General features: G+C 39.9%; 2 protein-coding genes across 3 annotated transcripts in view; one reads left to right on the top strand and one right to left on the bottom strand.

Annotated features, from left to right (window-relative positions):
- The first annotated feature begins 239 nt into the window (after positions 1–239).
- Positions 240–18569, top strand: cct8 (chaperonin containing TCP1, subunit 8 (theta)). Its single transcript, XM_060832987.1, has 15 exons — positions 240–393; positions 850–940; positions 1046–1125; positions 2530–2679; positions 3491–3671; positions 3775–3836; positions 4529–4666; positions 8000–8178; positions 8846–8912; positions 8995–9082; positions 11890–12005; positions 14550–14621; positions 14699–14863; positions 15417–15536; positions 18316–18569. The coding sequence occupies exons 1-15, from the start codon at positions 334–336 to the stop codon at positions 18391–18393; spliced, it is 1647 nt and encodes a 548-aa protein (XP_060688970.1). The 5' UTR covers positions 240–333; the 3' UTR covers positions 18394–18569.
- A 400-nt stretch (positions 18570–18969) lies between these two features.
- Positions 18970–26154, bottom strand: part of usp16 (ubiquitin specific peptidase 16) — a 33372-nt gene continuing 26187 nt past the window's right edge. For both annotated transcript variants that reach the window (XM_060833497.1, XM_060833498.1), the window contains exons 15-18: positions 25030–25121; positions 24428–24514; positions 20825–20981; positions 18970–19647 (exon numbers count right to left, since the gene is read on the bottom strand). In XM_060833497.1, the coding sequence (XP_060689480.1) occupies positions 19523–19647; positions 20825–20981; positions 24428–24514; positions 25030–25121 (461 nt within the window). In that variant the 3' untranslated portion in view covers positions 18970–19522. The remainder of the gene's footprint in view (positions 19648–20824; positions 20982–24427; positions 24515–25029; positions 25122–26154) is intronic.

Raw genomic sequence — 26154 nt, 5'->3', positions numbered from 1 at the left:
GTGATTTTTAACTTCTTTCAAGTATGTTTGTAAAGCTGAAAAGTGTCTACAGAAGCCAACGATTAACCGCTGACATGCAGATGCCCGGTTCACTTTGACGCGTGAAATGAACGTGAGGGTAAGGAGTGGGAACGAGAGTGACTGAGGTCCGGGAGAGGGAATGAGCGCAGTGACTGCCGGGAGGAAGGGCACGGCGGGCGCGGGAGCTGCCGGGAGGAAGGGCACGGCGGGCGCAGTGGCTGCCGGGAGGAAGGGCGCAGCCGCGGTGCACTGTGTGTGGTTGGAGCCGGCGTCGTGAACGTGGTGTTCGGAGGGGGTTTTGAGCGGCTGGAAATGGCGATGCACATCCCCAAAGCGCCGGGCCTGGCCCAGATGCTAAAAGACGGAGCGAAGGTAAAGTTTCTCAGACGGGGTTTGGGAGGGGGGGTTGGTGTGCCGTGTAAAAGGGAGGGAGGGAGGGAGTGCGAAGCGAAACAAAGCAGTTGCGGTGCAGGGGCCGGGGCCGGGGCCGGGGCCGGGGCCGTCCAAAGGGGCAGCGCGTGCTGTCAGAAAGTTCCAGAAAGACCGAGAGAGAAACACCGGCGGCTTCCCGCCCCGGACCCCCCTCTCCCGGGGAGAAGGGAGGAGCCCGGCTCCGTCCCGCAATCAGCCGAGGCCTGGGGTTGACTTCGGGCTCAGGGCGGTCAGCGGCCTAGTGTCCGGGAGCTGGAGCCTTGCCCAGTCCCCAGCCGGGCCTTTCCACCCACTCTCCCCGAGTCCCCCGGACCCCCAATCCCCCCCCCCCCCCGTCTCCCACCCGCCTCGCTGCAGGTTTTAATTGATATTTATCTGTATTTATTTACTTTGCAGCATTTTTCAGGCCTGGAGGAGGCAGTTTTCAGAAATATTCAAGCTTGCAAGGAACTGGCTCAGACTACCCGCACGGCCTACGGTCCAAATGGTACGATTAAATTCCCGCTTGTAATTCGGTTAAAGTATTTCGTTTCACTCTTACTTCTGGTGTTTATGCAATTTTTCGTTTTAAATAAAAACCTTCTTTGTTTAGGAATGAATAAAATGGTCATCAATCACGTGGAGAAACTTTTTGTTACCAGTGATGCTGCTACCATACTACGAGAATTGGAGGTAGGTGGTCAGTAACTTCACTTCTGTCTAACAGTCCAGGTTCAAGATATTTTCTATTCAAGAAAAACCCCATCGGCGGTCTTATTACTCACCAGGTAGAACTCAAATCTGGGCGGCTTGTTTATGAAATAGGGGCACTGCCACTTCACCAAAAGAGGCATGAGCAATCCAGTTTCAACATTTTCCTATTCAACATATACAGAGATGTTAATATACACCTGTGGAATAGGTAGGACTTGAGCACAGGCCTCCTGGCTCAAAGGCCAGGGATGTTATGACTGTGCCACACCTCTGTTCATTCAAAGGTGCTTTGGGCAGAAAGCTACCACTGAGGTTGAAACTCGGGATGTCCTATTTACTAGGTAAGTGCTTTAACCCACAAAGCCACACTGCCAAGTCAATCCAGTTTGACAATCTAATATTAGTGTCAGCTCTTGGTTTGCAAAGTAAAGCTTTAACTAATGAAGGCTAGGAAGCTGGAAGTTCTTACAAATGCCAGTTGACAACATTGTGTGTCTTCTATTTAAAATTTTTGCAAGCTTGGATATTTGCTTCAATAAACTTGTGATACACACTGAGATGTTGCATGTTTCCATTGCGTTCCATTTAGAAGATCATGACAAATTTTGATCAAACCCATGCCCAATCTTACCATTCGATCTCTTTAGGGTTCACAAACTTACATTCTTTACTTGGAGAGAGAAAATCAAGTGTTGGTAATCAATTTTTCTCATAAATCATGATCTATTTTTTAATAGACAAAATTTACTTGATTCTGATTCAACTTTGCTCTGGTTTGAAGCAATTTGACCTTCAATCTTCCTTAAGATTTCTGTACTTTATTTGTTACTCCTCGCCCCATGATAGCGAGATTTCCTTTCTCCGCTTATATAAAATTCTTATCCTGTTTCAAACTTCTGCTTTACCTCTCCCCTCCCTTCCTTTAATCCCCTACAGCCTCTCAATTAGCAGGTATGCTTGCACTGCTTCAGTTCTGGCTTGTGTGCAGACCCAATTTTTGTTCCTCTTTAACAGTTGTGCCTTCACTGTAAGTTTTTGAAATCCTTCCTAATAGGTCAGAGCAACTATTTTCTCTTTCGCAGTGTACTTTAAAACCTACCTAGTTGAAGAAACATCTGGGTTTCCTATCCCAATATCAATAATCATTTTGAAATGAAAGCCAATGTAGCTACGGTAAATACAAGTTGTAAAAATACATCCATACCTTTTGAGCTTAGCATCAAAACTCCCCTCAGTTATTTTTCTGTAGCAGTATTTCTAGTCATTTGAATCATTCTTAACAGTTTTCATACTGTAGGAAAGTATTGTGTAAACAATTGAATGCACCAAGAACTTTTCTCCTTTTTGGTGATTCTTTTTAACTCTTGTATTTATTGGATGCAGGTTCAGCATCCTGCTGCAAAAATGTTGGTAATGGCTTCCCACATGCAGGAACAAGAGGTTGGAGATGGAACAAATTTTGTGCTAGTTTTTTCTGGTGCTCTCCTGGAACTAGCTGAGGAACTTCTGCGAATGGGTCTTTCAGTTTCAGAGGTGAGTAGCTTTCAAGAAATTGAAAGGTATTTTCATTTCATAGTTTTGATGTGATTTTTTAAAAAACATAATTCACGTGATGTTGATATTGCTGGTCAGGCCAGTGCATAGCACCCAGTTTCTGAGCACATTCCTGTGGGTCTGAGGTCACATGAAAGCCAGGTAAGGATGGCAGGTTTCCTTTCCTACAGGATGTTAATGAATCTGTGGGTTTTTTTCTGACAATCGGCACCTGTTTCATGGTCGTCATTAGACTCTTAATTCCACATAGTCGTACAGCACGGAAGCTGACCGTTCGGTCCAACTTGTTCAGGTCAACAGACATCCCAATCTGATTGAGTCCCGATTGCCAGCATTTGGCCCATGTTCCTTCAAATTCTCTTTATCCATATACCCATATAGTTGGCTTTCAAACGTTCTAATTGTACTTCCCTTCACCACTTCCTTTGGCAGCTTGTTCCATATGAGAACTACTCTTCGTGTGAAAGTTACCCCTCCAGGGTATTTATTGAATTCCAATTCCGCCATCTGCCATGGTGAAATTTGAATCCATGACTGCAGGAGTTTTGAATTGATAATTCACTAATAATATCACTGTCATCGCAATGTTCAAAGCTTGAAAAAAATGAATGTTGCATGATATGTTTTTCAATAGGATAGACATTTGCAATCGTAGGTATATATGCTAGTTAGCATTGGTCCAAAGTACACATTGAATGCATTTCTATTGCTTATTTCTTCAGGTCTGGGTATTTATGTAATGAGACCAGTGGTGCCATGTGATTGTTTTTGTGATATTTTTATTTTACAGGTAATAGAAGGATATGAGGCAGCCTCTAGAAAGGCTCTAGAGATTCTTCCAGACCTAGTCTGTTCCTCTGTGAAGAACATGCATGACATAGAAGATGTGTTGCCTGTCATTCGAACAGCAGTAATGAGCAAACAATATGGCCATGCTGATTTCCTAAGCAAGCTAATTACACAAGCATGTGGTATGTTTGATTCGCCCAATAATAAACTTTTTTTTAAAAAAAATGTTGAGCCTGAAAATTTACATCGAAGGCATGAGTAGTAATTACTTTGTTCTCCTTTCAGTTTCTATCTTTTCGGAGTCTGGGCATTTCAATGTGGACAATATTAGAGTTTGCAAAATTTTGGTGAGTCTTATCAGTTAAACATAATTTTTTGGCTGTGGTTTAGATTATTGTAGCTTCAAAATTGTTACTGTGTATGTTTTTTAAAAAAAAAATAGTGCTGAACTGAGAGATAACTTAAGCTGTCCATTATGAATTGCTTAACAGTCTGTGAATCAGTTAGTCCATTCAGAACTTTGTTGAATTTGAGCCTACGATTAGTTTCTGAACTATGAATCATGCTGTCATTATTTGGAAGCGCAAGCTTTCGGAGTGCTGTCTGTTTGTTAGCTACCTGATGAAGGAGCACTGCTCCGAAAGTTTGTACTTCCAGATAAACCTGTTGGATTATAACCTGATGTTGTATGGTTTTTAACTTTTCCCTCTTCAGTCATTCCTATGTTACTATGCTTTTCGTCATTTGACAATAATAGAGCAAATTTGTTCTATCATACTTTGTTTTCTAATGTTTCTGTGAAGTACTTTGGGGCATTTTACTTCATTAAAGGTGCAAAATAAATACAAATTTTGTTCATGTGCTATAAAGGTTTGGTTAAATTAAATTGAGTTTTGCAGAGCACTGATTTTAATTTCAGTTAAATGGATTGTAGATATTCTGTGGCCTTCGGAAGGAGTATTTGCTGACCTGAATAACATTGCTCTAATTAAGAAAAGTACTGGAATGCTGATGTATTGTTGCTTTGTTTTCTTCTTAGGGATCTGGTATGCTGAACTCATCAGTGCTTCATGGAATGGTTTTTAAAAGAGAAACCGAGGGCGATGTTACCTCTGTCAAAGATGCTAAAATAGCAGTATATTCTTGTCCATTTGACTGCATGGTGACAGAAACAAAGGTAGCGTAGTTCAGAATCTGTTTGGTAACCTTTCATGAATTGTAATTCCTGGAAAACACTTTTTCGCTAGATTTGAATGCAGAATGGAAAAACTGTCCAATATTAGAATCTTTTGTCCAGATATAATAGCAGATCGTTCATTTGGAAATGCCAGATATTAACAGTCAGTGTGGTGTTACAAGGGGAAATCATGCCTGACAAATTTATTAATATTCTTTAAGGAAGTAACAAGCAGGATACAAAAAGGGAGCCAGTGGATATAGTATATCTGTTCCCAGAAACCATTTGATAAGGTACGTATATTAGGTGATGTCGTAAGAAAAGACCACAGAGTGGTGGATATAGTATATTAACCCTGAGAGGATTTCCTAACTAATAGAAGACAGGGTTGGGGTAAGGGGGACATGGTTCAGAATGGCAACCTGTAACAATGGAGTGTCACAGGAATCAGTCCTGCAGTCATAGTTATTTACAATCTATAATACTGACTTGAATGAAGAAAGTGAATGTACTCTTGTCAAGTTTGTAGATGACAAATGACTGAATGGGAGATAAGGCAAGTGTTGAGGATGACTGTCTGCACAGGGATGTAGAAGGTTAAGCAAGTGGGTAAAACTTGGCAGATGGAATGTAATGTCGGAAAATGTGAGGCTATGTACTTTGATAGAAAAAAAAGGAGCTAAGTATTATTTAGACTGTAGAGGAAAACTTGGAAGTCCTTGTCCACAAATTGTAAAAAGCTAGCATAAAAGTTTCATAGAAATCATACAATCCCTACAGTGTGGAAACAGGTCCATCGGCTCAACAAGTCTACACTGACCTTTCAAAGAGTAACCCATCCAGATCCATTCCCCTACCCTATTGCTCTACATTTGTTCCTGACTATTGCACCTAACCTACACATTCCTGACCACTATGGGCAACTTAGCATGGCCAATTCACCTAACCTGCACATCTTTGGATTGTGGGAGGAAACCGGAGCACCAGAGGAAACTCATGCAGATACAGTGAGAATGTGTAAAGTCTACACAGACAGTCACCTGAGGCTGCAATTGAACTTGGCGCTGTGAGGCAGCAGTACAAACCACTGAGCCACCGTGCTGCCCCTTTTAACATGTAAAAGAGAAGACAAATGGAATATTGGACTCTATTTCAAAGGTTCCAGAGAATAAAAATGGAAATTTTGCTAAAACTGTAAGACACTCTTTAGGTCATACCGAGAATATAGTGAACAGTTTTGATCCCTTCCTAAGGAAAAGTATACTGGCATTGGATGCAGCATAAAGAATGTTCAGTAGGTTAATCTCCAGTATGGAGGAGAACTTGAATAACTTAGACCAGTACTCATTAAATTTTGGCTTATAAGAGAAGATCTTGGAAACATTCATGTTTCTTAGGTGGCTTTAAAGGTAGATGTGGATAGATTGTTTCCTTTTGTTGGAAAGTCTAGGACAGAGGGCATAATTTGGGTAAAAGGTATCAAGTTTAAGACCGAATTACAGTAGACAATCAATTAGGATGTCTGGTCAGTGGATGAGTTGGACCGAAGGGTCTGTTTCCATGCTCTATAAGAACTAGGAGCAGAGTAGGCAATTCCTCAAGTCTCCTCCACCATTCAATTAGATTGTGACTGATTTCATCTCAGCTGCAACTCTACTTTCGTATACTTCACACTCCCCACAATTTGCTGACTCGTTACTAATCTTTTCCTTAAATTTACTCAATCACCTTTACAGGACAGGTAACAGGCCATTCGGCTCATGACTGCACTGACCCTCTGAAGAGCACCTCGCATTTACCATGGCTAATCCACCTAGCCAGCACACTGCAGCGAAATGTATCATGGCAAATCCACTAAATTGTGAGGAAACCAGAGCAACATGCAAACTCCCACACAGACAGTTACCTGAGTCTGGCATCAAACCCTGGTCCTGGCGGCTGAGAGAAGCAGTACGAACCGCCAAGCCACTGGATGTTTCAGTATCCACGGCATTTTGGGGCACTGAATTCCACCAATTAGCAAAATAGTTTCTTTTCGTCTCTGGATTAAATGTTACTTCTTCTAAACCTATGGCCTCTCAATCTATCATTGTCCATTAGACAAAACATCCTTTCTACAACCACCTTGTTAATTCCTGTTATCATCTTAAATATAATCACCTTATTCTTCTAATCTTGAGGCCAATGGCTCAATGTTTCTTCGTAAGACAAACAACTCACCATGGAATCAATCTGGTGAATCTGGAATTCTTTACCAAGTGTAGTGCCACAACAATCAGTGCTGGTGTTTACAGTTGCTTACAATGCATATTGGTGACTAGGATGAGAAAAGTGGATGCAGTATCGCCATGTTTGGATGGTACAAAAATGGCGGGTGTAAGGCAAGTGATGAGAACAATAGTCTCTACGTTGATGTAAAAGGTTAAGCACGTAGTTTAAAAACTTGGCAGATTGTATTGTGGGAAAATAGAGATTATGCACTTTGGCTGTACAGAGAAATTAAGAGGCTGTGATATGTATATTCAAGGCTGAAATAGATAATTAATCATGGAGGGAATCTGGGGTTATTGGGAGAAGGGAAAGCGAAATTGAAGGATATCCGATAAACCATGATCTCATTGAATAGCAGAGCAGACTCACTGGGCTTAATGGTGTACTTCCCTTATATCTTACGGTCTTGCGTTATTTTAAAAGATTATACATGGTATCTTTTATATTGGCAACATTCTTTTAATGCTTAAAATGTGATATTACATCTATATTGCACAGATGTTTAGTCTGAACTTTGAATTTGAATGGAAAAGTATAATTACTGTAAATCTGTTGTCAAAAAATTTAATTACTGCTAAAGATTTGATGGTCAGGTTCATGTAAATTGTTTTGGGTGGGTGTTGTCCTTGGCCTTGCCTGCCATATTGCTCTCTGTCCGCTGAAAAAATTGAATTGGATAAAAAGCAGTTTCGATCTTTTTAAAGGTGGTGGTTAGACTTTGAGATACAAAAGTGATCATGATTTGTCTTTTTATGAATGATGTGAATCGATGTTCTGATTTGTACAATGATAACTTTGCAAGCCGGAGATTGAGCTGCGACTTGATTATAGTTGCTATTTGCCATTATAATGGAGCAGTTTTCACGTAGTGTACTTTTGGATAACCTAAACTCTCCAAGAACAGTTGGTGTGTTAAAATTACTTGGGTATTATACAAACATTCTTAGTACCTTATATTCAAGTCACCTATTCCAAACATCAATGTATGCATCACTAAAGGCAGTCAAATTAAATTTAAATTGCAAAATCAATCTTTTCAATGCAAACTTTTTTGTTTTGAAGGGTACAGTTTTGTTAAAGAATGCAGATGAATTAATGACGTTCAGCAAAGGGGAAGAGGATCTCATGGAGGTTCAAGTAAAAGCTATAGCAGATGCTGGTGCCAATCTAATCGTAACTGGAGGGAAAGTAGCAGACATGGCTCTACATTATGCTAACAAGTATCAGCTGATGGTGGTCAGGTAAATGCTTTATGAAGTTGTTTGACACCACATTAATTTCCTTTTCATGCTAAGCCAATCTGAATGTGCTAATATTTATCATAACTTTCATTATACTCGCAGTTTAGCTTGCTGAATGTGATATTACCATCTGTATTTTATGCTTGTGGGTTCCATTCGTTATTTCATGTACTGATGATATGGAGGAATTAGTCTCATGTTAAACTGGTGTAACATTTTTCAAACTTCTAAGGATTTAGTGACGCGTTTAACAAAGTGTATACATATGAGTAATGGCATTAACATTAGCTGCAGTGCTCTATCAAATAAATAAAGAGAGTCAACAGAATATTAATAATGCAGAAAAGGCGTTTGGGTCCCTTTGGGTAAGTTGCGAGAAGATGCAAGCACTTTTGGAATAATGGCATGCATAGAATCACTTGATCTGTGAAGAGAGTGAGGAAGCCATTGTGAAAAGAGTAGCTAAAAGTTTTAAAGAGCTTTTTTGTGTATGATAAATTTACACAAGGCCCAGGATTTAGTGGAAAATTATCAGTCATGGATGTTAGTGTAGTGGCAAACTGCTCTATTGGGTAACTATTCCGAAATATTTGCATAATATTTGGTAATTTTAAAAAAGTCTAAATGGCTTCTCATCGTTGGTGTTCCACTTATTGATTTTCCCCAGGTTAAACTCTAAATGGGATCTAAGAAGACTATGCAGAACAGTAGGAGCTACAGCCCTTCCAAGATTGGTGGGTAGAATAGCAAAAGCAGACCCAGAATAATTGAATTTAACTTTTCAGTTTGATTTTTAAATTATCTGAATTTTTTCAGACGCCACCAACTCCAGAAGAAATGGGATACTGTGACAGTGTTTACTTATCAGAAGTTGGTGACACACAGGTGGTGATATTTAAACATGGTGAGTTTTTTTAAGATATTAAGCGTATCAACTATTAGATTGATATGCTTAAGTACATTTTATTTCCTTGACATTGACCGCAAAAAACCTATTTCTGGGCCCCATGTTTTCTATGAAGAGGAGTTGTGTTCTTGGGATGAACAATAAGCTTGCTCTCCTGATATGTTTATAATATATTCTCCTGTCCTCTGAGACCTTAGTTTTAGTGTTTCATCCTGTATATTGCACTTCTGATTGCTAGTGTCTCATGGTATTCCCCTGGAATGCCAGTCTTGGTTTTTGTGCTTAAGTGGATAAATCGAGTGAATCCTAAGAAGAGTACAAAGGCAGTAGGAGTATACTTAAAACAGAAATCAGGAGGGCAAATGGGGGACATGAGAAAGCTTTGGCAAATAGAGTTAAGGAGAATCCAAAGGGTTTTTTACAAATACATTTAAGGACAAAAGGGTGATAATGGAGAGAATAGCGCTCCTTAAAAATCAGCAAGGTGGCCTTTGTGTGGAGCTGGAAAAATGAGGGAGATACTAAACGAGTATTTTGCATCAGTATTTTGTATGAAAATGGACATAGAAGATATAGATTGTAGGGAAATAAATGTTGACATCTTGAAAAATGTCCAGATGACAGAGGTGGAAGTGCTAGATGTCTTGAAATGCATAAAAGTGGATAAATTCCCAGGACCTGATTAGGTGTACCCTAGAACTCTGTGGGAAGCGAAGGAAGTGATTGCTGGGCCTCTTGCTGAGATATTTGTATCATCGATAGTCACAGGTGCGGTGCCAGAAGAATGGAAGTTGGCTACAGTGGTGCCACTGTTTAAGAAAAGGAAGGACAAGCCAAGGAACAAGAGACCAGTGAGCCTGACGTTGGAGAACTATAGACCAGTGAGCCTGATGTCGGTGGTGGGCAGGTTGTTGGAGGGAATCCTGAGGGACATGTACATATATCTGAAAAGGCATGGACTGATTAAGGATAGTCAAAATGGCTTTGTGTGTGGGAAATCATGTCTCACAAACTTTGATTTGAGTTTTTTGAAGAAGTAATGAAGAGGATTATTGAAGGCAGAGCGATGGTTGTGATCTGTTTGGACTTCAGTAAGACATTTGACAAGGTTCCCGATGGGACACTGATTGGCAAGGTTACATCTCACGCAATACAGGGAGGACTAGCCATTTGGATGCAGAACTGGCTCAAAGGTAGAAGACCTTTGGGTGGTGGTGGAGGGTTGCTTTTCAGCTGGAGGCCTGTGACCAGTGGAGTGCAACAAAGTTCGGTCTGCGTCCACTACTTTTCATCGTTTATATAAATGATTTGGATGTGAGCATAAGAGGTACAGTTAGTAAGTTTGCAGATGACACCCAAATTGGAGGTGTAGTGGACAGCGAAGAGGGTTTCCTCAGATTACAACAGGATCTGGACCAGATGGCCAATGGGCTGAGAAGTGGCAGGTGGAGTTTAATTTAGATAAAGCAAGGTGCTGCATTTTGGGAAAGCAAATCTTAGGAGGACTTCTACGCTTAATGGTAAGGTCCGAGGGAGTGTTGCTGGACAAAGACCTTGGAGTACAGTTTCATAGCTCCTTGAAAGTGGGTAGATAGGATAGTGAAGAAGGCGTTTGGAATGCTTTTCTTTATTGGTCAGAGTATTGAGTACAGGAGTTGGGAGGTCATGTTGCTGCTGTCTCGGTCGTTGATTAGGCCACTTTTCGAATATTGCATGCAGTTCTGGTCTCCTTCCTGTCGGAAAAATGTTGTGAAACTTGAAAGGATTCAGGAAAGATTTACAAGGATGTTGCCAGGGTTGGAGGATTTGAGCAATTCGAAGAGGCTGAATGGGCTGGGGCTGTTTTCCCTGGAGCGTTGGAGGCTGGGGGTGACCTTATAGAGGTTTATAAAATTGAGGGGCTTGGATAGGATAAATAGACAAGGTCTTTTCCCTGGGCAGGGGGAGTCCAGAACGAGAGGGCATAGGTTTAGGGTGAGATGGGAAAGATATAAAAGAGATCTAAGGGGCAACCTTTTTTCATGCAGAGGGTGGTACATGAATGGAATGAGCTGTCAGAGGAAGTGGTGGAGGCTGGTACAATTGCAACATTTGAAAGGCATTTGGAAGGGTATATGAATAGGAAGGGTTTGGAGGGATATGGGCCAGGTGCTGTCAGGTGGGACTAGATTGGGTTGGGATATGTGGATGGTTTGGACTGAAAAGTCTGTTTCTGTGTTGTACATCTCTATGACTCTTTAACTCTGGAACTAGAACCTGAATCCAAAATTTTGCATTTTTCTAAAAGCTTAGTACCAGAGTTTTAGTACATTTCTATGAAAGTTGAACCAGATCTTGTCATTTACAAAAAACGGAAATGTTAACACTTTTGACTGTCGTGTTTGTTGGTCAGCCATTAATGTATTTTTGTAAGAAGAATCTCTTTGTATCTGTAGAGTTGCTTGTACAGAATTGCTAGGTGGAAAGTTCCTGTATTTTAATCTGCGTATTTACAGTTACACTAAAGCTAATGAATGTAAGAAAATTTTCTTAATTTAACAAATGAACTTGAAATTTCTTGTGGCCAGTCCATTTATATTTGAATAAAGGAAACTAATCTGTGACTGACTTATTTCATGTAGTATATAGATGTAGTTAATGTTTTATCCAAAATTCTATGCTAAACTCAAAAGACTTAAGTATAATGTTTGTTTGCATGTCACAAAACGTCTGCTTAACTGATATTGCCCATTTCTGTTTCTTGAATTGGGCAGAGTTGAACATTTACCGTACATTATAAATCTTAATTTGTTTGTCTGTTGCAGATAAAGATGATGGTTCAATTTCTACAGTTGTAATTCGTGGTTCTACAGATAACATAATGGATGATGTTGAGAGGGCGGTGGATGATGGTGTCAACACGTTTAAAGTTCTTACAAAGGTGTTGTGTACCTATCATGTCAAATCTAGTGAAAGATTTCATTGTTTTAAGGGTTTTCATTTTGATCTTTGAGTTTTGAATCTGTTTATGGACTTTCATTGTTTGATTACGCAAGCTTTACACTACTTGAAAGTGGTGGATTGGTACTTGATGTAAATGTTTGCAATTTCTTCTATTGTTTCAGCTGTATGTCTATATAAATACTTCCTGCAAGACTGGCGATCTCCACTTGTGTATCTTTTGAGAGTTGGCCGCATGTTCTAGAATTTAATGTTGTGATCACATGATGGCTTTCTGAGGTGTATTTTGTCCTTTTTTGTTTTGGTGAAGAAAGTTTGAGAAAGGTGTTGAGCTATCTGCTCAAAGCCAGTATAGTAAACAGTTGTGAAGTCTTGAGGTTTTTTAAAAAGTTAGAACAGTAGAATGAGCCAGAATGTGTGGAGACGAGCTCCTACTGAATCAAGATTTTTAGTTTTTTTAGAATTTTGCAGTTGCTGGGTTTTTAAGCTGAATGTGGAAAGCTCTTCTTCCTCTTCATATTACAGCTAAATGTTCACATGTAGGATTGCATTTGAATCTACTGAATTTGCCTTTGTCAGTGGTATATTTGTGGGATATTACTATATTGGAATAGTTTTAAGTATCTTGATAGTAGCAGTTAAGTCCATTCTTATTCTTTAGCTGTACTGTAAAAATAGTATTTTGTTTAATTGAATTAAACTGAATTGAATTGAATTTATTGTCATGTGTACTGAGGTGCAGTGAAAAACTTTGTCTTGCGAGCAATTCAGGCAGATCACACAGTCAAATAGCATAGATATGTAAATAATAGGTAAACAGTGGCAAAAACAAAAACAGATGAATGCTAAGAGTCCATTCAGTATTCTAACTGTAGAAACTGTTACGAAACCGACTGGTGTATGTGTTCAGGCTTCCCCGATGGTAGAGGTTGTAGAAAAATATTGCCAGGGTTGGACGAATCTTTGAGAATGCTGGCAGCCTTTCCTTGATAGCAGGCCCAGTAAGTGGATTCTATAGATAAGAGGTTGGCCTTGTGATTGCCGGGCTGAGTTCACCACTCTCTGTAACTGTCTCCGATCTTGAATGGTACAGTTGTCATATCAGGTAGTGATACATCCAGACAGAATGTTCTCGATGATGCACCTATAAACGTTGGCAAGGGTATTTGCCGTCATGCCAAATTTTCTCAGCTGCCTGAGGAAGAGGAGACATTGTTGGGCCTTTGTAACCAGTGCATCCACATGAAGAATCCAAGAAAGCTTGTTGTGGATGATCACTCCCAGGAGCTTGACACTCTCCACTAGTTCCACCTTTGTGCTGTTAATGTGTAGGGGGGGCATGAGTAACATCTTGTCGAAAGTCAATAGTGAGTTCCTTGGTTTTGCCAGCATTGAGAGCCTAGGTTGTTCTCTCTGCACCATTTTTCCAGCTCTTTCACTTCCGTCTGTAATCTGTTTCGTCGGCATCTGAGATTCGACTGACTATGGTGGTGTCATCAGCGAACTTATAAATGGCATTAGTCTAGTATTTGGGTATATACGCACTATGGGTATAAAGTGAGTACAATAGGGGGCTGAGTACGCACCCCTGCGATGCTCCAGTTTTGAGTGTTAATGAGGATGAAATATTGTCCCCAATCTTCACTGATTGTGGCCTGTGGGTCAGGAAACTGAGGATACAGTTGCAGAGAGTGGGGCTTAGTCTGAGATAACGAAGTTTAGTAATTGGTCTCGAGGGGATAATAGTGTTGAAGGTTGAACTTTCGAAGACCTCTGTCAGTTGACCTGTGCATGCTCTGAATGCATTGCCTGGTACTCTGTCTGGTCCCATCGCCTTCCTTGGATTCACACAAAGGAAAACTGATCTGACCTCTGATGCAGTGACTGTTGGGGTAGGTTCACCAGGACTTGTCGCAATAGGTGTTACCACTCTGCTGAAATTCTGCTCAAAGTGAACAAGAAGGCATTGAGACAATCTGGGAGAGATGTGTCATCGTCTGGTATTTTGCACTGTATCTTTTTAGAACCTGTGATGTCATTCATTCCTCGCCATTGTTTTTGTGTGTCTGTCTGGGTCTCTAGTTTGAATTGGTATTGTCCTTGGCTGTCTTAATGGCTCTGCGAAGGTCATACTTGGATTTCTTATATTTGAGTGGGTCTCCTGAAGGCCTCACGTTTTGGTTTTTAGCAGGTTTGAGTAGTTTGACCAGCTGAATTGCATCTTGAATGCAACACATCTAATTTATATTTAAAATAAGCATGTTGAGGTCTATGCTATCTTTTGAGGGGGTTTGGTCTGCTCTGTAAATGTTTCCAAATTAAATCTTCATTTCCTCTGGACTAATTTTGCCTGCTTTGGGGATTTGAATACACCCGTGCTGCCTTCCTAGTTTTAACTGGATGAATTGTCATCAATAACTGATACAACATCTGTATCTGTAGTTGTCTACAATTCACATTTGCATGTTATACAGTTTAACTTACTCAAATGTAGCAAATTATTAACAGCATTTATAATTGACAGGATAAACGCTGTGTACCAGGTGCAGGAGCAACTGAGATTGAATTGGCTAAGCAGATCACAACCTACGGAGAGGTATGGAAGGAAACAATGTTTGTCTTTAAGAATTTTCCATTTAGGAATGAATAACTGATTCATTGGTTTCTTTTCAGTCGTGTCCTGGTCTTGAGCAATATGGCATTAAGAAGTTTGCAGAAGCTTTTGAAAGTGTTCCACGAGCTTTGGCTGAGAACTCTGGTGTTCGAGCTAATGAAATAATTTCAAAGTTGTATGCAGTACATCAGGAAGGAAACAAAAACATCGGTTTTGATATTGAGGTAACTAAGTATTGATTTATAATATCAGCTGAGGAAAATTCAAGTGAATATAAGAGTGCTTTTTATGGTATTTTCACTCTTTAAACTGTTGCTTTACATTGTGCTATAACTGGTAAATTTCTTTGTCTGCATTTTTCACGTTTCCAAGTCAAAGTAACCATTAGAGCTTTACATTCAAGACGTTTAAATAAAAGCAGTTTGTTGTATGCCGATGCACAGGAATTAGTGTTTATGCTTGGTTGTCTCAAGTTTATTGGAAGATTTTTGTCTATATTGTGCTTTTTAGAATAAAAAAATTATATAGACCAAAATTACTGCTATCTTAGTTGGATATTGTCAGACAAAAATTAAATGTCAGCAAACATGTTACTCCAGGTGCCATATCTTGCTGAAATATGAAGGGCTTGAAATGTCTCTACCATGAAAATTTATAAATATTGTGAAACCTGGTTTTAGTTTTTAAGACTACTTACGCCCTAGTAATTGTCTTATTCCAAAATAGGTTAAGAATGACTAATTTGTTTTCATTCATTCCATTGTTTTTTATTTGTAGGGTGAAGGATCAAGGCTGAAGGACATGCTTGAGGCTGGAATAGTAGACCCATACTTGGTTAAATACTGGGGAATTAAGCTTGCTACAAATGCTGCTGTAACTGTTCTGAGAGTAGATCAAGTGAGTGGTTGCCAGATTGCTGGTGTACTTGAAAAAAATAATTGAATAACAGTTATGTAAACATTTGACCTTTAGGTTCCATTTGTGCATCATAAAACCAGGGGAAGCATATGTCAGATATAGAGAGAAATGGAGAGAATCCTTAGAGTATAAAGGCAGTAGAAGTATACTTAAGAGGGAAATCAGGAAGGCAAAAGGGGACATGAGATAACTTTGGCAAATAGGAGAATCCAAAGGGTTTTTATAAACATACTAAGGACAGAAGGATAACTAGGGAGAAAATAGAACCCCTCCAATGTCAATAAAGCACCATATGTGTGGAGCCACAGGAGATGGGGGAAATACTACACAAGTATTTTGCATCAGTGTTCACTGTGAAAAAGGATATGGAAGATACAGAATGTGAGGAAATAGATGGTGACATCTTGAAGAATGTCCATATTACAGAGGAGATGGTGCTGGATGTCTTGAAACACATTAAAGTGAGTAATTCCCCAGGACCTGATCGGGTGTACCCTAGAACTCTGGAAGTGTTTGCTGGGCTTTTTGCTGAGGAATTTGTATCATCTATAGTCACAGGTGAGGTGCTGGAAGACTGGAGGTTGGCTAATGTGGTACCACTCTTTAAGAAAGGTGGTGTGGAAAATCCTGGGAACTGTAGACTAGTGAGCCTGACATCGGTTGTGCGCAAGTTGAACAGAGTCCGGAGGGACAGGATGTACATTTATTTGGAAAGGCAAGGACTGATTAGGGATGGTCAATATCGCATTGTGTGTGGGAAACTGTGTCTTATGAACTTGATTTGAGTTTTTTTGAAGAAGTAACATAATAGGATTGATGAGGGCAGAGTGGTGGGTGTGATCTGTATGGACTTCAGTAAGGTGTTTGACAAGGTTCCCCCATGGGCGACTAGTTAGCAAGATTAGATCTGATCGAATACAGGGAGAACTAGCAACTTGGATACAGAACTGGCTCGAAGGTAAAAAAAAAAGGGCTTGATGGTGGAGGGTTGCTTTTCAGACTGGAGGCCTCTGACCAGTGGTGGGTCACAAGATTCGAGGCTGGGTCCATTGCTTTTAATTATTTATGTAAATGATTGGATGTGAACATAGGTACAGTTAGCAAGCTTGCAGGTGACACCAACATTTGGAGGGTTAGTGGACAGTAAAGGAGGTTACTGGGAATGTAGTGGGATCTTGATTAGATGGGCCAATGGGCTGAGGAGTGGCAGATGGAGTTTTAATTTAGATAAATGCAAGGTGCTGCACTTTGGAAAAGCAAATCTTAGCAGGACTTAATGGGAAGGTCCAAGGGCGTGTTGCTTAACAAAGAGACCTTGGAGTGCAGGTTCATCGTTCCTTGAAAGTAGAGTCGCAGGTAGATAGGATAATGAAGAAGGCGTTTGGGATGCTTTCCTTTATTGGTCAAAGTATTGAGTACAGGAGTTGTGACGTCATGTTGCGGCTGTACAGAACATTGGTTAGGCCACTGTTGGAATATTGCGTGCAATTCTGGTGTCCTTCCTATCAGAAGGTTGTTGTGTAACTTGAAAGGGTTCAGAAAAGATTTACAAGGATGTTGCCAGGGTTGGAGTATTTGAGCTATCTGGAGAAGATGCATAGACTAGGCTGTTTTTCCTGGAGCATCGGAGGCTGAGGTTTATAGAAGTTTATAAAATCATGAGGTTGATGGATAGGGTAAATGGACAATGTGTTTTCTCTGGGGTGGGTGAGCTCAGAAATGGAGGTCATAGGTTTAGGGTGATAAAAGGGACCTAAGGGCAACCTTTTCAGAGGGTAGTGCGTATATGGAATGAGCTGTCAAGAGGAAGTGAAGGCTGGTACAATTACAGCATTTAAAAGGCATCTGGATGGGACTGAGTAGGAACAGTTTAGAAGGATATGGGCAAAGTGTTGGCAAATGGAACTAGATTAAATTAGGATATCTGATTTGCATGGATGAGTTGGACTGAAGGGTCTGTTTCCATGCTCTACATCTGATTCCAAGTCAGCTCTGAGCAATAGCTCACATATGTTTGTGTTGCCAAGCTCTGGAAGACTAATGATCACAATGACTTTCAATTATATGGACCAAAGCCTGCAGTGTGACAATCTTTCTGAATATGCTATCTGTGTTGTGCTTAGCACTGCCATGTGCCAGAGTCACTGCAACTTTTTTTTTAACATTGCTAATAATGATACTAGGAATTTACACCTTGGTTCCATTGGTTGTCTTGAAACTTCACTTGAAAACTTTACAAGAAACTCTTAAAAGCACCAATCTGTTTTTAAGGTGCACTCCGCATCACTAGGTATTCAGAAGTACCACTTCGCTGCTGGTCTTGGCTTCATTTCAAGGTTGTCCAGGGGTCAGGCGATCATCAAAAGTATAGCATACTTGTAATATTTGTGTGCAGCATTGAAAATGTAGTTTGGATAATGTGCAAATTCATAAAGGATTCCTATTTGGGGGGGGGACTCTTGACAGTGGTAGTGTCCCTACCCCTGGCCCAAGAGGCCTGGGTGTAACAACATCTCTGAACAGGTTGATTAGAAAAGTAGGTTAAATAAAAGCTTCCCTTATTAAAATGGCAACATCAGAAAGATGTCTACTTTGTAGTTGTAAAAAACACCTGTATTTTATTGAATATTTATAAACGTTTAAAACTTTGTTCCAGATGTCAATTGCAGGAGGCTTTTTTAATCTTGTCAATCTTTTATAAAAGTTTGTTCACTTCATTGGATAGCAACATAAACTATTTTTTAAAATTCCCTTGCAGATAATAATGGCAAAACAGGCAGGTGGACCCAAACCACCAGCACAAAAGAAAGACTGGGATGATGACCAAGATGAATGAACAGTCCTAAGAATTTATACCACTTATGTACTGAGCAAAAACCCAACTAAATGCAAATTGGATCTGATGACTTTATTTATGCAACTTGTTTAGTTCTGACAAAACTATGGCACTGTGCTCAAGGGTTTGAAAATACTTGTATTGATCAGTCTAATAAATAAGTTTGGCTCCCAAAACATACTTGCTTGTATTCGTTTATTCTGTTCTTAATCTGCATATTCTGCAACTCAATAGCATTAAAGTGGTCTCATACTGAGTCTAACCATTGTCATATAATTAACCTACATGCATCTTATGGTTTGTGGTATAAGTTTGTGTTGCTGTCCTTGTCACTTATCTTAAACTTTTATTTATGGAGGCTGGATCAAATAATTTTCAATGATTGTTGTCACTGTTGTGTGTGGGTTTTAGAGGGAAAGGTAAGCTGCTTGAAATTGGGAGCATCAGAAAAGAGAATTATGATCATTTTAGACAATAGATGAGAATAATCTAGCATAGGGCACATTTGTCAAAAGCATAGCTTTAAAGTACTTTGTACCCTCACATTAACCAGTTAAAACACATGTCCCAAGGAATATAAACACTTTATTCAAGTTAATTGCCTGTGCCTTTAGTGAACTGTACATTACATTATACATAGCATTTGTTTCAAAATTCATATTTAACTCAACAACCAGCTGCCAATGCTTGCTTGGAAGAGTCAGTTGGTCTGATCAACAGATTATAGTGGTCTTCCTCACATTCAAGCTTAATCATTTCATATATCTAGACAAGTAGAATAATTCTTTAAAAATTTTGAAATGTTCACATTTCAATAACCAGTTATGTTTTTAGGAAAATTGGGGGGCTGTGAACATTTTCACAATGCATGTTTTGTGAAAAGCACAAAACATTTTAGTTTTTTTGTATGGCTTACTTTCAATAACTATATTGCTTAAACTTTACCTTAACTACAATAGTACATGAGAGTTCATATTATACAAGCCACTTCTACTTGCATTGTGAAATCACAGGCAATAATTATTTAATCTCGATGTTGCATAGATTTAGAAGCTAGATACTGCTTTCCATTTTTCTGCTAGAAATTAAACACGTCATCTGTTTGGATAAGATGTTTCCTAGCAGACAGTTAGAGAATTCTCTCATAAAAGAGCAGGTAGGCCTGGGCACTTAGAACTTTAGTCTCTGGTACAGCTTGTACACGGGTATCACTTATGTGGAACCAACTCCCCATGTGTGATTCTTCTTTGATTTCTGTTAAAAGAAAAATGTAAACTGAAAAAAGTCACTTAGAACTTAGGTTTGAATTATCAAATTAGTGATCTACAGCTGGAGTAATTTCATTTTGCTGACTTGTTAGAAAAATGAACTACATAAAAGCATGCCATAACAATACACTGCTCAAGTATAGAATGTTTTTAATCCTTATGTTCTGAATTCCAAAATTGAAAGCAGTAACTGAAAATTTCTGCAGAAATGCTTCAATCTTAACATACCTGACATATTGCTAAGCCAGTTTAGCAACATATGTTTCAGGCTGTTAAGATTAACTGTGTCCAAAAATGCTAGGCGAAAGTGAGGCTTTGATTAGAGTTGAGAGTGTGGTGCTGGAAAAGCAGGAAAATCGATCAGGAATGAGGGTGGAGAGATAGATGGGAGGGTGTTGGCAGCGATAGCTGAGAGTGCAATAGGTGGATGGAGGGAAGAGTTAAAAGTGGATAGGTAGGAAGGAAGATGGACAGGTCATGACAGTGCTGAGCTGGAAGGTTGGAACTGGGATAAGGTGGGGGGAGGGAAAATTAGGAAACTGGTTAATCCACATTGATGCCATGGGGTTGGAGGGTACCTAGGTGGAAAATGAGGCGTACTTCCTCCAGGTGGTAAGGGAGTGGCAATGGAGGATGTGCAAGACCTGCATATGTCCTTGACGGAGGGAGAGTTGAAATGTTCGGCTACACAGCAGTGGGGTTGGTTGGTGCTGGTGTTCAGGAGATGCTCTCTGCGAGTAGGCTTCCTGTCTCTGTATTGAGAGCAACAGTTATAGTAAATGATGTGTGGAAGTGCAGGTGAAACTTTACTGGATGTGGAAGGCTCCTTTGGGGCTTTGGACAAAGGTGTGGGCACTGGTTTTGGAATGGGTTGTTGGTGTGTGTGTGTGGACCTGATGAGGTAGTCGCGAGGGAGCAGTCTTTACAGAAAGTGGATGGGGTGGGGTCCATTTGTAGGTGTCCACACTCTCGACTCTCCAAACATGCTGTCAGACCTGCTGATTGTTTATCTTCAGTGGTTTGCTTTTAATCTTATGTAGAAGTGGAGAACTGCAGCAGTTCCAGAGAGGAGTCATAGACTCTTTTTCCACCAAGTCGGTTTAGTTTCTCTAACACTTTGGCTATATTGACCTATACAAAATGTGCCGTGGGTTGTCACTTACCTGACAGTGTACATCTATTCATTGCATATTCAGTAAGACTGCTGCTAGGAGTCCGCACCTTGACATAAGCTGTATAGTGGCCCGATCTCATAGTGCCACTGTGTTCCACAACTCCATAGAGATTATATAATACATTTGTACAGTTCTCTGTCACATTCTGCATTATAGAACACAGATGACAATTAAATTGAACTGGCTAAAATCCTTAATTCACTCAATGAAGACAAATTTCTTGAATACTTTTACACAGTTGTAGTCATGTTCAAAGGAAAGGAGATATAATGCATATGCAAGAATATAAATAGATAAAGGGAATGCAACAACTAGATAAGTTCAAGCAAAAATGTTAAATAAATCAAAATTTTGGCACAATCTAAACTCTAAAGCAATAGATGTTATCTTTGAAATATTCATTCTGAACAGATCAAGTTTTCTTTGTTAAAATGAATGGCAAATGCAGTGAAAAAAATCTGTCAACAATAATAAAAATGCTTAGTAAAAGTGAGGGGTAGTATATGTCACATACAAGTAAAGGGAGAGCAACAGAGGCAAATTGTGATGAAAGAGGAAAAGGTTTTAAATTTAAGAGGTAAAATTTAATGACACCAACAGACTCTATTGCCTCAGCTGTGAGGCCTGAACTGGTTGAGAACAGAAGCAAGTCAGTCAGGGCAGGCAGGGACAAGTTAGGACTAATAAACTAAACTACATTTATTTCAATGGAAGGGGCCTAACAGGGAAGGCAGATCAACTCAGGGCATGGTTAGGAACGTGGGACTGGGATATTATTGCAATTACAGAAACATGGCTCAGGGATGGGCAGGACTGGCAGCTTTATGTTCCAGGATACAAATGCTACAGGAACGACAGACAGGGGGGTGGGGGACATTTTTGATAAGGGATAGCAATACAGCTGTGCTGAAGGAGAATATTCCCAGAAATACATCCAGGGAAGTTATTTGGGTGGAACTGAGAAATAACAACAGGATGATTACCTTATTGGGGATTGTATTATAGACCCCCTAATAGTCAGAGGGAAATTGAGAAACAAACTTGTAAAGGAGATCTCAGCTATCTGTAAGAAAAATAGGATGGTTATGGTAAGGGATTTTAACTTTCCAAACATTGACTGGGATTGCTATAGTGTTAAGGATTTAGATGGAGAGGAATTTCTTAAGTGTGTACAAGAAAATTTTCTGATTCAGTATATGGATGTACCTACTAGAGAAGGTGCAAAAGTTTACTTATTCTTGGGAAATAAAGCAGGGCAGGTGACTGAGGTGTCAGTAGGGGAGAACTTTGGGGACAGCGACCATAATTCTATTAGATTTAAAATAATGATGAAAAAGGATAGATCAGATCTAAAAGTTGAAGTTCTAAATTGGGGAAAGGCCAATTTTGACGATATGAGGCAAAGAACTTTCAAAAGCTGATTGATGGGGGCAGATGTTCGCAGGTAAAGGGACGACTGAAAAATGGGAAGCCTTCAGAAATGAGATAACAAGAATCCAGAGAAAGTAAATATTCCTGTCAGGGTGAAAGGAAAGGTTGGTAGGTATAGGGAATGCTGGATGATGAAAGAAATTGAGGGTTTGGTTAAGAAAAAGAAGGAAGCATAAGTAAGGTATAGACAGGATGGATCAAGTGAATCTTTAAGAACAGTGTAAACGAAGCAGGAGTATACTTAAGAGGGAAATCAGGAGGGCAAAAAGGGAACATGAGGTAGCTTTGGCAAATAGAATTAAGGAGAATCCAAACAGCTTTTACAAAAACATTAAGGACAAAAGGGTAACTAGGGAGAGAATAGGGTCCCTCAAGGATCAGCAAGGCGGCCTTTGTGTGGAGCTGCAGAAAATGGGGGAGATACTAAATTAGTATTTTGCATCAGTATTTATTGTGGAAAAGAATATGGAAGATATAGACTGTAAGGAAATAGATGCTGATACTTTGCAGAATGTCCATATTACAGAGGAGGAAGTGCTGGATGTCTTAAAGGGATAAAAAGTAGATAAATTCCCAGGACCTGATCAGATGTACCCTAAAACTCTGTGGGAAGCTAGAGAAGTGATTGCTGGGCCTCTTGCGGAGATATTTGTATCATCAATACTCACAAGTGAGGTGCCAGAAGGCTGGAGGTTGGCTAACCTGGTGCCACTGTTTAAGATGGATAGTAAGGACAAGCCAAGAAACTAGACCAGTGAACCTGACATCAATGGTGGGCAAGTCGTTGGAGGAAATCCTGAGGGACAGGATGTACATGTATTTAGAAAGGCAAGGACTGATTCGGAATAGTCAACATGGCTTTGTGCATGGGAAATCATGTGTCTCAAACTTGATTGAGTTTTTTGAGAATATAACAAAGAGGATTGATGAGGTAGAGCAGTTGATGTGATCTATATGGATTTCAGGAAGACTTTCAACAAGGTTCCCCATGGGAAACTGATCAGCAAGGTTAGATCTCATGGAATACAGGGAGAATTGGCCATTTGGATACAGAACTAGCTCAAAGGTAGCAGACAGAAGGTGGCGGTAGAGGGTTATTTTTCCAGAGGAGGCCTGTGACCACTGGAGTGCCACAAGGATCGGTGCTGGGTCCTCTACTTTTTGTCATTTACATAAATGATTTGGATGGGAGCATAAGAGGTACAGTTAGTAAGTTTGCAGATGAAACCAAAATTGGAGTGCAGTGGACAGCGAAGAGGGTTACCTCAGATTACAACAGGATCTGGACCAGATGGGCCACTGGGCTGAGAAGTAGCAGATGGAATTTAATTCAGATAAATGCTAGGTACTGCATTTTGAGAAAGCAAATCTTAGCAAGACTTATACACTTAATGGTAAGGTCCTAGGGAGTGTTGCTGAACAAAGAGACCATGCAGGTTCATGGCTCCTTGAGGGTGGAGTCACAGGTGGATAGGATAATGAAGAAGGCGTTTGGTATGCTTTCCTTGATTGGTCAGAGTATTGAGTACAGGAGTTAGGAGGGCATGTTGCGGCTGTACAGGATATTGGTTAGGCCACTGTTGGAATATTGCATACAATTCTGGTCTCCTTCCTATTGGAACGATGCTGTGAAACTTGAAAGGGTTCAGAAAAGGTTTACATGGATGTTGCCAGGATTGGAGGATTTGAGCTATAGGAAGAGGCTGAACAGGCTGGGGCTGTTTTACCTGGAGTGTCAGAGGCTGTGCGGTGACCTTAGAGGTTTACGAAATTATGAGGGGCGTGGATAGGATAAATAGGCAAAGTCTTTTCCCTGGGGTCGAGGAATCCAGAACTAGAGGGCATAGGTTTAGAGTGAGAGGGGAAAGATATAAGAGAGACCTACGGGGCAACGTTTTCACACAGAGGGTGGCACGTGTATGGAATGAGCTGCCAGAGGATGTGGTGGAGGCTGGTACAATTGCAACATTTAAGAGGCATTTGGATGGGTATATGAATAGGAAGGGTTTGGAGGGATATGGGCCGGGTGCTTGCAGGTGGGACTAGTTTGGGTTGGGATACCTGGTCAGCGTGGACGGGTTGGACCAAAGGGTCTGTTTCCATGTTGTACATCTCTATGACTCTATGGTGTTGGCATGTTTGATTTTTAAAAACTCTTACCTTGCAGTTTAGTGCACAGAATGGAGCAAGATCAAGCACTTGTGGAAAATGAATATGCTTGTTTATTTTGCGAAGATTGAAGCCTAACTATGGAGAAGACGAAAGAACATTTATGGTTAGACTATGTTTATAATCAGTCATTAATGCATTGTTCACTATGCAAAGTAATTGACAATCCTAGAAATGCAAGTTCTCGTTTCGTCTGGTCACAAATAACTACTCAACTGTTGCTGACATTTAGGCCAATAGAATTTTATACTAGCAAAATGCTTATTTTGCATGTTAACTAAGAAAATGTTCAAAGTTGCAAAAAAATTTAACAGATTTTATATAATGCCAATGTTTACAAAAGTCATCATCTATTCTAGTCACTTGTAAGACATTATTACATTTATGCGCTTGGGAAAAATCTTTGATACGTAATAAACATCAGAATAGATACTTTCAAAACGCAAGCTGTGTTAAAAGGTCTGGGAAGTAAACAGGTTTCATGTTGGTTTTCTCAAAATAAGACAAATTCCCTGGCAAATGCAACAAAAATTTAGAAACGCAGACATCTACCAAATGCATTGATATAGCTTGAAAAAAAATTAATCAATTACCTGTTGAAACCTTTTCAAATGAAGGGTAAGAATTGGAGGAGGAGATGATACCAGCATTTGTTTTCTGGCATTCGTGTACACTTTCTTCTCATCTGAAATTTTTTTTAAGATAACGTAGTAAGCTTAAATGGGTCAATTAAATTCTAAAGTTTAAAGTCTTCTTAGCTGCAAATACCTCCCAAAAACAATTGTAGATTTATGGAACAGTGAAGTGGGTGATCAATATATACAAGCAAACATATCTTAACCCTGATCAGTATATGGTTCTGACTGGTTGGAGTATTAATCTGCTATTATTAGGTTACATTTTCTCTTCTTTACTCCCCTGGCCACAAATCTTAGAGTGTTTTGGTCTCAAATCCTGACCAGTATCAACCGAAATTTTTCTATTTATGATGCTGGCCAACAAGACCCTAGTCGACTTTAAGCCAAAGAATATTGCAAAATTGGTTCCTTACCCATTTCTAAACTGCTACCCAAGGTTTTATCCTTGGTCTTCTATTAATAATCTACATGATGCCCCTTGGCAACATGATGCAAAAATACACCATGGTCCATAAAAATGATACACAGTTCTACCTCACAAAATCTCAAACCTTCCACTATTTCAGTATTGTCAAACTGCTCTGACATCTCATCTTCTATAAGTTGAATTTTCCTCCAAATGAATGTTGGGAAGCTGTTGTCTTTGGATCCTGACACATTAGTTCTACCTTCCCTCGTAATCAGACTGTTCCCAGCTTTAGCTTTTAATTGATCCGGTGGTATCCCTCAACCACATGAACTGCCCATTTCCAGCTCTATAGTACTGCCATTATTTTCTCCTGCCTTAGTCTACCTGCCATTGAAACCTTCATCCATGTTTTTGTTCGCTTCACATTCAACTATTCCAATGCTCTGATGACAAAGATATTGTCATGAAATGTTCACTCTGCCTCTCCATATATGCTGAGTGTTGGCAGCAAATTTTTTGTTTTGTTTTCATTCCAATGCTTTCCTGGCGGGCTTATCATCATTTTCCATACTCCATAAGCATTAAACCATGATTCAAACCTCTGCTGCCTTCATGCCAACTTACAATCAAGCTCAGTTCATTTGTCTTACCAATTCCCCAAACGCTGGTCT

The sequence above is a fragment of the Hemiscyllium ocellatum genome, chromosome 12 (assembly GCF_020745735.1).
Source record: "Hemiscyllium ocellatum isolate sHemOce1 chromosome 12, sHemOce1.pat.X.cur, whole genome shotgun sequence".
In the NCBI taxonomy this organism is placed as follows: Eukaryota; Metazoa; Chordata; class Chondrichthyes; order Orectolobiformes; family Hemiscylliidae; genus Hemiscyllium; species Hemiscyllium ocellatum.
Note: the sequence above shows the minus strand (reverse complement) of the source record. Positions and strands in the feature narration are given on the sequence as shown.

Coding starts and splice junctions, on each gene's coding strand:
- cct8 (XM_060832987.1), top strand. CDS start 334: ATGGCGATGCACATCCCCAAAGCGCCGGGCCTGGCCCAGATGCTAAAA. Junction 3,672..3,774: donor GCTAATTACACAAGCATGTG/GTATGTTTGATT, acceptor TTCTCCTTTCAG/TTTCTATCTTTTCGGAGTCT. Junction 8,913..8,994: donor CTACAGCCCTTCCAAGATTG/GTGGGTAGAATA, acceptor GAATTTTTTCAG/ACGCCACCAACTCCAGAAGA.